A 10,870-nucleotide genomic window follows, 5' to 3' on the forward strand; every position below is an offset into this window, starting at 1 on the left:
AAAAAAAAAAAAAAAAAAAAAAAAAAAAAAAAACTTCTTTATTATAATATTAATTTTAAAACTACATTATCTATACTACTTGGAAAGAAGTACTTAATTACAATAATAGCAGAAGTGGAAGAAAAAAAGAACAAGAAAGTGTATAGTGCATAGAAAGTGTAAAGATTTGTGAATAAGAAAAGAATGTGGGTGGTTTCTGTTAGAATAGTAGCAGGAAGGCTGAATCCCCATATGAGCTGAGGTTTGCTAAAAATAACTTAAAATGATGCTTCTGTTACATGCAGAGCAAGATGACGATAAAAGGAACAGACTTTCTGTGATTGATGATGTAATGTTGAAGAAAGACACAAGAGAAAACAAGCCTTTCAACTACCAGTTAGTGAATCCAACAAGAGGGATAATCATAAGGTTCTGTCCTTGTGTACAGAAAAACCCAAGCACCACGACCAGCCACAGCCTGTGTGGAAACAATGGACTTCTAGCCAACTCTAAGTATAATTTAAGTAGATCCCAGCTTAAGTGATACTGGGTGTACTTTTTGAAATACCACGTAGCACACTTTAGAAGCAATGAACCAGAGATTTTTCTCTAGTCTAGTCAGATTACATCTACTGAATGTATTCAGTTAATCTTTAACGAGGTAGGACAAATTCAGAGGAGAAAAATCAATACAGCAGAAGAATATAATTTCTTTGAGGAACTACCAAATAAGCGTGAGGGTACTATCACTGAAAAATATCTAGAAGGGGACAAGATAGTTACCTTTTAAGAAAAGGAAGGGACACCAGGGATGCATGTGCCTATAGACAGATGAGGATACTGCAAGAAGGTAGCCATCTGCAAGTCAAGTAGAGGGGCCTCAGGAGAAACCAAACCTGTTGAGTCCTTGATCATGAATTTGTAGCCCAGAATTGCAAGAAAATAAATTTCTTAATTTTGAAAATAAATACCTGTCTATGGTATTCTGTTATTATAGCTCTGGCTGACTAGGTGGCCCCCACCAAAGCAGTACAGAAATGACCAGGGAGTGGAAAAAAACCTATTGCTAATTCTTTTTCAGTCTTTCATTATACGAATGTGAAAAAGTCTCCAGAGAGTGGTACCAAAGAAGAAGTGATTTGTCCAATTTCTATTTTAAAAGGCACATTGACTTAATTGAAAGCTTTTCAAGATCAGGTAAAAAATAAAATTAAGCCCATAGATTACATTTGAGCTAATCAATTGAGGATTTATAAGGGTGGGAGACTTCATCCAGAATGATACTTAGTGCTACCCTTTGTTCAGGTAGATTGCTGCTGTCCCATCTGGAAAAATTCACTCATGTTTTTTCATATTCTAAAAGGAGAAAAGCTCTTCTGTAACTTATTTAGTAGTTAGGACAGAGCAACTCAATAGTTGGCCAAAAGTGGGCCTCAACCGGTTTTGAAAGACAGAGGTTTGGTAACAATATGGTTAATTCAGCAACAGGCAGTCAAAAACTTCCCTTAACTCTGAGCACTAGACATATTTTGTGTCATGAAGTTGGCATAGTCCTCTTTTCTGTTTCTAATGGTGCTTTTCAGTCTGATACCATGCATTGCCCAGAGTAGAGAGCTGTACTGAGACATCTCAGTGTGAAAAATAAGTCATTTTCCTACCAGCAACACTCATTCAGCACATGAGGACACTATTACCAAAAATGGAGAAAGATGATCCATCCTATTTGAAAACTCAGATGGTTTAGATCCAAATTCTCAGAATATATTAGAGTAAATGTAGAAGTATTTGTTTCATGTCTGGAGTTACCAAAACCCCAGGAAATACACCTGTCGGTCAACAAAGAAAGCCTCCCTTTAGTTAACTTCAGTAGGGAGTCCAAAAGAGGGAAAGAGCCTTAACAACTGTTGACATATGTATGTCCTCTCAGGGCACTGTAATGACAAAAGATCAACAGAACCAACCATAGCAGTGGGTTCATACCAGGAACATACTCACCTGCTTCTGGGTCTGCAGGAATTCTCCACATGTACAGGTTGAAGTCATCAGAGCCTGAAAGGATATACTGTTGGGACAAAAAATATATATTTTAATATATTATTTTATAATTGGATAGATAATATAAAATAATATACACATGTAGATTTATAATATGTAGCTATCTACATAGAAAGAAGCTTTTAAAAAATAAACAAGATAAGCTATCACATAGCAAACATCCTCATTAAAATACCTCAAATCCAAAGGCTTGTGGCTAAAACTTAGCAACAAAGAAACAACCCAATTCAAAAATGGGCAAAGGGCTTGAACAAGAAGTACAAGCTCAAAAGTAAAAGCAAAGATTTTCAATATCTCTAACAATCAAATCAAACCCAAAATGAAATACTACTGCATATGTATTAGGATGGCTATTTTGAAAAGAAATAGAAAGTACTGGCTAGGATATGAAGAAAAATGGAACCCTTGTTACTAGTATTGATAGTAGTAATGTAAAAAAAAAAATTTTTTTAATATTTATTTTTTTCGTTGTAGGTGGACACAATACCTTTATTTTGTTTTTTATGTGGTGCTGAGGATTAAACCCAGTGCCTCATGCGTGCTAGGTGAGCCACAATATTACTGAGCCACAACCCCAGTATGGGAATGTAAAATTTTGAGCCACTGAAGAAAAATGATATGGCAATTCCTCAAAAAGTTATATAGAGCTACAATTTTACTCAGCAATTTCAAAGATATACATTCAAGAATTGAAGCAAGGATTCTAACAAATATCTGTACAAATATCTCCATATGCACAGGCTGAAGTCATCAGAACCTGAAAGGATATATTGTTGCATTCATAGAAGCATTATTTATAATAGCCAAAAGATGAAAGTAACCCAAATGTCCACTGATAATGAATAGAAAAACAAAATGTGATAATACTACATACAATGGGAGGAACTTCTGAAACATGCTACAATAGGATGAACCATGAGGACATTATAGTAAGTGAAATAAGAGACACGAAGAGATAAATATTAAGTGGTTCCATTTATATGAGGTACTGAGAGTAATAAAATTAATAAAAACGGTAAGTAGAATGGTGGTTGACAAGGGTTGGGGAGTTGGTGTTTAACAGGTATAGGATTTCAATTTGGGATAATAAAAAATTCTGGAGATGGACAGTAGTAATGAGTACACAACAATGTAAATATATTTAGTGCCACTGAGTAAACATTTTCATTATTACTCAATTAATTACCTAGTTTTTGGTGTTAGGGTTTGAGTCCAAGGCCTCATGCATGCTAAGCACACTCTATCACTGAGCTACACCTCCAGCCCCTTTATTTATTTATTTATTTTTTAGTTGTAGATGGAATCGACACCTTAGTTTATTTACTTGTTTTAAAAATATTTTTTAGTCATAGATGGATGAAATCTCTTTACTTTGTTTTATTTATTTTTATGTGATGCTGAGGATGGAACCCAGTGCCTCACATGTGCGAGGCAGGCACTCTGCCACTGAGCCATAACCCCAGCCCCTGTTTATTTAGTTTTATGTGGTGCTAAGGATTGAACCCAGTGCATCACACATGCTAGGCAAGTGCTCTACTGCTGAGCCACAGCTCCAGTCCCTGACCTGCATTTTTTTTTTTTAGTTTGGCACCAGGGATTGAACTCAGGGGTACTTGACCACACTGAGTTATGCTTATTTTACCACAATTTGAAAAATTTAATTCAGAAAATAAAGAAGTAAGAGCTTCCCAGGGATCTTTCACATAAGGTCAAGCATTCTATACTTCCCTCTTGTCAGGATATCTTTGAGAGGAAGTCATTGTCAACACAGCCACAAATTAGTGCCACGGGCATAAACAGTCTCCTTTTATGTGTCAGCTTCAAATTGCTTATCTTAAAAATGACACTATTAACCAGGCACATGTCTGTAATCTCAGCAGCTTGGGAGGCTGAGACAGGAGGATCTCAAGTTCAAAGCCAGCCTCGGCAATAGCGAGGCACTAAACAACTAAGTGAGACTCTGTCTCTAAATAAAATACAAAACAAAATAGGGCTGAGGATATGGCTCAATGGTTGAGTGCCCCTGAGTTCAATCCCCAATACCAAAAAAAAACAATATAGGGCTGGGGTTGGGGTTGTGGCTCAGTGGTAGAGTCCTTGCCTAGCATGTGTAAGGCACTGGGTTTAATTCTCAGCACCGAATGTAAATCAATAAAGTAAAGGTCCATCAACAATTAGTAAAAATTAATAAAAACACTATACCAGGTTTATTATAATTTAGATTCATAAAAGTATTATCTTAACATTGTCTAATAGCAACAAGTGAACAACTCTGGGGAGCTCATTTATTTCCACGCACTAACACATGTTTTACTTTAAGTCGAGGTCAGCATTACTTCCTCTCTTTTGGCCCCAGCTTGCTTACTTCACTAGAAAAAGAAAGGCCTACAATTTTCTAAAAAACAAAAATAAACATACAAACAAAACACTTCTTACTCAATCAAGCTGTGCTTGATGGCACTAGCCTAAAATCTTAGCTATTCTGGAGGCTGAAGCAAAAGGATTGCAACTTTGAGGCCAGCCTCAGCAACTTCACAAGACCCTGTCTGAAAATATAGTTCAGTGATAGAGTGCCACTAGGTCCAATCCTCAGCAATCCCCACTGTCAAAACAAAAAAACAAAAACAAAAAAATCTCTTACTCTGAAAAGGTTGTTGGGGACATATCCCCCAACAAATGTAAATTTCAGATATATATAAAACCTCGTGCCTAACATAAATACTTCATTAAGTACTTTGCGATCATTTAAAAATCAACTTATTAGCCTTCAAAACATTTGTAGGAAAATGAGAAAAGAGGCAAAGGCAGGTAGGTTTAAAGATGAAGCAAACGCTATCTATCAGGGTTAGTGATTAGGCCAAGACACAGTGGGAAAAGCTCAGATTCCTTACCTGCAAAAGGAGAGAACTGAGCTGGTTGTTCTAAGGTACTATGGTGCTTACAAAAGCATGTAAGATAATACCCTAAGGAGCTTAAACAAAGTATAAAATATAAAACATGTTAGGTATTCAACATGTTGAAGTTGCAGAAGTTCAAGCTGAAGGAGAAGTTGCTACTTGCCATTATGAGTAATAATAGAGTCCTGGTGATCCTTAGAAGAGACAAGACAAGATGGATTTGAGAACTGAGTCAGCTTCAAATAAAGATGTAGTTTAAAAGTAGAAGGGATAGAAGGAAAAAGATAAAGCAATGGCTCTCATGAAGTCTACAGTTTTAATATAAACAGAAAACAAGGTACAGCTCCCTCTTTGACACCCTCTCATATCCCTCAGGCCTTATGCTTTGTATACTTGCCGGAACTCTAACTGCCTGTATCTACATCTCTGCCTGAGGGCATTCTCTACAGCCTGTGAGTCTGTTCTGGGGACTGAACACTCCTGAACACTCCTTTGGAGCAGGCTTCAACCAATGACTGACTGAGACAAGTTGATGTATCAACAGTCCACCTTTCCTGGCCCCAGAGAGAAAAACTCTGATGTTTGTGTTCTATGCCCTCTCCTCAGGGTCAAACTTTAATTGCACACAGTTGTAGCCACAAAATCTTCCTTCTTTTCCTTGTCTTACTTCTCTGCTCTAGGTTTACTGCACTAACAAATAAACCAGTTGCACCTGAAATTTGAACCCAAATAAAGACAAATGGGGTGGGGATTACAGAACACAAAAGAACTGTCCATTAATTATTTGTATATATGATATATAACTTATTTATGATTCAACATCTCATCATTTCATGCTCAGTTTAAGAGAAGCTACAAATTTTGTATAGAATTCCTGTTATTTTGCCTCCCTACTCAGACCTTCACAAAACAAATGAACAAAAAATAAATATTAAAAAAGAGTGATTCAAGTCTGGGCTTATGGTATGTTTTACTACTTTTTTGCAAAGGGTCAGAGCTTTCCTATTTGTTCAGCTATTCACAAGGCAGAGCCCTGAAAAGGTAAAAGGGGGACTTCCAGAGAGAATGCTGACTCAGAAGATTGCCTTAGAAGGAAGAAAACTCTCCCACAGAGTTCAAGTCTGTTGGATTTAATATGACAGATCCTAAAACATGTAGAAAATGCATAGAATGTCCAGGCTTCCTCTCAGGAATAAAGGCAACTCCTGATCTCTCTTCCTGTTAAAACTACTCTTCTACCTACCACAATGGAATGGCTTGGGATGATTTCCAAGGAGGGGGTCTTGACCCTCTGACGTCTAGTCAGACAGTTTAAGTATTCACACACACAAGAATCACAAAATGCCCTGAGGAATTCATTTATGGCATTTGGTGGTTGTCTGCTGGACCCCTGCCAGCATAAAAGTTGGCTGCCTAGGATAATGCTGACTGTGAGAGACTGAAATAAAAGTTGAGTTCATTCCTTTATTTACTGAGCAAATATTTATTGAATGTCTACTATGTATTGCGTACTGTTCCAGGGAAGGAAATATAGAATTGATCAAAAGAGACCCTGTCCCTGCCCTCATGAAGCTTACTTTCTATGAGTGGAAGATGAAAAAAATAGGTACACACATATAATATGGATAAAGGAAAAAAAGTTCAACAATTACAATAACATAGATAGATAGATAGAGTATCTAGTGGTGGAAATATTAAAGAGAAAAACTAAACAGCAGGTTAATGCATATTAAGAATTAGGTTCCATTTTATACAGGCTGGTCACAGAAGGCCTCTCTGATAAAATGGCATTTTTAGCAGAGTCCTGAGGGAAATGAGGGAGCAAATTATGCGCATATCTGGGGGACAAGTACTCCAGAACAGGCAGACTTCTGGTTTATTTAAAAATAATATAAAGTAGCCATTAAGAGCTCTTTGATCTTTTGTGTGTATGTGTATGTGTGTGTGTGTGTGTGTGTGTGTGTGTGAGAGAGAGAGAGAGAGAGAGAGAGAGAGAAAGAGAGAGAGAGAGATGATTATTTCAAGTGGACTTGGTGGAGATTTGACATCAGAGTAGGCAGAAAGATTCCTCTCTTTTAGCTGGGCACAGTGGCACATGCCTGTAATACCAGTGATTCAGGAGGCTGAGGCAGGAGAATCCCAAGTTTGAGGCCAGACTTAGCAATTTAGCAAGCCCTAAACAACTTAGAGAGACCCTGCCTCAAAATTTAAAAATTAAAAAAAAGTGGCTGGGGATGTGGTTCAGAGGTTAAGTGCCCCTGGGTTTAATCCCCAGTATCAAACAAAAAAGAAAGAGTCCTTTCTTGAAAAGCTGTGCTGGAACAGCCATTGCTTCCTAGACCTGGCTGGTTACAGCCTCAGACTGAGGCCTGCTAATGGCTAGTGCTTAAGAGGACCAACAGGGCACTGCAAGTCTTGGTGGGCTAACTCACAAATATTTGCTATGGGATTCAAGAGAAAATAAGCAAGAAAACAAAATAGCTCCAATGCAAACTACTACCAAAAGAAATTCAAAGTATAAAATTATATTAAAACATAAAACACACCAATTACTCTAATTAACCATGAAGTTGAACTTTACCCCAAGTGGTAAAAATGGAGATAAAGGTTTTTTATTCTCTCTTTTCTTTTCCTTTTCTTTCTTTTGTGTGTGTTTGAGGGAGGGGGACTGACAGAGGAGTTGTTATGTTGAACCCATGGCTCTGGCCCATGTAAGGCAAGTGCTCTACCACTGAGTCCCTCTTTTCATGCCTACCCCCTTTTTCCTTTTTATCTTTATACACACACACACACACGTGTGTATATATATATGTATGTGTGTGTGTGTATGTATATATACATACATATACACACACATACATATATATATGTAAAATTTCAAACAGTGGGGGCATATTCTTACCAAAGGGAGTCTGATGTTTGGGGCCTGAAGCTCACCCAAAGTAAAGGGCTTCTGGTCTAGATAACAGAAAAGTTTGGCACAAGATAGCCCTTTATAAATAGGCAAACTATAGAAAGATATGAGAAAAAATGGTTGCCCCGATTTCCTGTTTAATATTTTCATGTCCTTTTGTGATGCAGGACTTCACAACCAATGTTTGCATTTATAAAACATCAAAAAGCCTAATGATGGGGGGCTAGGGCTGTGGCTCACTGGTAGTGCACTTGCCCAGCATGTGTAAAGCACTGGGTTTGATTCTCAGCACCGCGTATAAATAAATAAAAATGAAGGTCTATCAACAACTAAAAAAATAAAAATAAAGTTTAAAAAGTCTAATGATGGCTATTCAGTTTTAGAAAAGGTAAAAACTAAATTAAGGTGGTATTAAATTTGTGGTGGAGTGGGACACAAGTATGAAGAATTTGGTTCACTTATCTAAGTTTTTGGTCTACCTCTAAATTCTAAACAGTGTGGGGTAAACTACAAATAAAAAACCCACTTTATGAGTCTTTACCTTGTATCCTGACTGAGAACAACAGTGAGGTCTCTAAAGAAGGAAAAGAAATGTTTTAAAAACTCTGCAATTGAGTCCCCATTTACCAAAAATGTTCTGAGTTGAGGAACGAGGTAGAATTCAGAAGATGATCAGGGAGAAGACATACTTAATTTTAATTTGGGTTTGTGGGCAAGATGGATGATACCAATGTAAAAATGAGCCTGGGTTGTTATGCGGATCCCTATTTACCATAATCCTTTCCAGCTGGCCATAAAGATTAACGGTTGGCCATTCTCTGACCCACCTCACTCTTCATTCATTCTGTGATCCAAGAGGAAAACCTATTTACTGATCTGAAAGCAATCTAGCCATTTTAAGTAAAGTTAACTTGAGGCCAAACAATGGAGGGCTTTTAGCTAATCCACTGTCAGTATGGAGATATAACTTGCTCAAGCATAGGGAAAGATAGACAGCAGCTCCTTCTTAATGGATTTCAAGAAACACACCACGACTATACCAACACTGAAAAAAAGATTACCGCATTAGCACTGTCACTGTCTCATTTGCCCAAATATCTTCTGTTAATCCATTAACCTTTACAGAAAACAGCTACTTGAATAATACTCCCTGCTCTCTGGTACTGTTGTAATGCCCACTGTTATGGTTTAGATATGAGGTGTTCCCCAAAAGCTCATGGGAGACAATGCAAGAATTTTCAGAGGTAAAATGATTAGATTCTGAAAGGCACAGCCTACTCCTTGTATCAATCCACTGATACGGATTAACTGGGTGGTAATTGTAGGCAGGTGGGGTGTGGCTCTAGGAAGTAGGTCACTGGGAGGCATGTCTTTGGAGTTTATACTTTTCTCTGGTGAGTGGAGTGCTGGCACACATGCTTGCGCTCTCGCTCGCGCGCTCTCTCTCTCTCCTTCCCGGTTGCCTTGTCCTGAGCTGCTTTCCTCCACCATGCCCTTCCACTATGATGTTCTGCCTCACCTAGGGCCCATAGCTATGGAGTCAGCTGAACATGGGCTGAACCTCTAAAACTGTAAGCCAAAATAAAATTTTCCTCTTCTACATTGTTCTCGTCGGGTCTTTTGGTCACAGCAATGAAATGCTGACTAAAACACCTTTCTTCATCACTTAAATTATACATGTTCTCTAGAAAGAGCTCTTTCTATTTGCAGGGTGTTTTGCTAGCTGGAATCCCCAAGAAGCTCATAGTCACCCAAGACACAAAAAAAGGTTTAATGACACGTAGGTTTAAAGAAGGTCAAATGTGGTCTGCCACATTAAATAGAAGCTTCCTCAGGATTAAAAAAAAAAAAATCAAATTAATTAGCACCCTCAAGCAATGCAACTATTTGCCTCTCCCTAACACCTTTGTTTAAACATTAATGGTTACACAAACAAACAAAAAAACCCCAAAATTTGGAATATAGATAACTTCCTACTATTATAAGTTTTTTAGAAATAAGGATATAAACAAAAATGCCCAACCCAATCTGAGATAAAAAGAAAATTTCAGAAGGGATAAGCCATCTATCTACCTTATATGCTCTAAGAATATGACTCAGAACCTTTGGAAACAAAAATCTCTCACTGCTCTCTCAATAGAAATATGGATAGATGGGTGGACAGACAGATACACACATAAAGGGGTATGTGTGTGGGGGGTCTTCATTTAATACTCTCAAACATCTGCTGAAAGATGTATTTTCCTTTAGTACTGGTCAGCTTACACAGTTCTCTCCAAAGGATCTTTCCATAGTAACTGATTAATTATCCTCCAATAAATGGCATGCCTGTCTGATTAACTATATTGACAAGGACAGAAAAACCAGATGGCTCTGTAACAGACAGATTAGTAACAGAAGAGAGATTGCTATTTAACATTTAAATCAAACACAGTTCTTATTTCCCTTGACCTTTTATCAGGAGGGGGAAAATTTGTTGGAAGAACTTTGTGATGTGTTCTCTAGAAGACCATTTCTGGAAAAAAAAGGTTAGATAATTGGTATAAAATACACCTTTGATCATATCATAGTATACTAAGAGCCTGCCATAAATATTATCCACAGCAATATACATATATTTTCTTTGGAAAAGGACAAAGCCTCGGATTTATTTTATTTGTGGTAAGAGAAACAGAATTTCACTGGCTTCCAATAAAAGCACATAAATATGCATACTCATAATATTAATATTATTTTTATTTTTAATATTTTATTTATTTTTTTATTGGTTGTTCAAAACATTACAAAGCTCATGATATATCATCTTTCATACATTTGACTCAATTGGGTTATGAACTCCCATTTTTACCCCAAATACAAATTGCAGAGTCACATCGGTTACACACTCACATTTTTACATAATGGCATATTAGTGACTGATGTATTCTGCTACCTTTCCTTTCCCCTATTATCCCCCCTCCCCTCCCCTCCCATCATCCCTCTCTACCTCATCTGCTGTTGTTCAATTCTCTCCCTTGTTTCCCCC

General features: G+C 37.4%; 1 protein-coding gene across 2 annotated transcripts in view; it reads right to left on the reverse strand.

Moving 5' to 3' along the window:
* Dcaf5 (DDB1 and CUL4 associated factor 5) overlaps nt 1–10,870 on the reverse strand; it is a 100,606-nt gene that overhangs the window by 22,116 nt on the left and 67,620 nt on the right. For both annotated transcript variants that reach the window (XM_048798569.1, XM_015490507.2), the window contains one exon: nt 1,975–2,041. In XM_048798569.1, coding sequence (XP_048654526.1) covers nt 1,975–2,041 — 67 coding nt within the window. The remainder of the gene's footprint in view (nt 1–1,974; nt 2,042–10,870) is intronic.

Source organism: Marmota marmota, unplaced genomic scaffold (assembly GCF_001458135.2).
Source record: "Marmota marmota marmota unplaced genomic scaffold, marMar, whole genome shotgun sequence".
Lineage (NCBI taxonomy): Eukaryota > Metazoa > Chordata > Mammalia > Rodentia > Sciuridae > Marmota > Marmota marmota.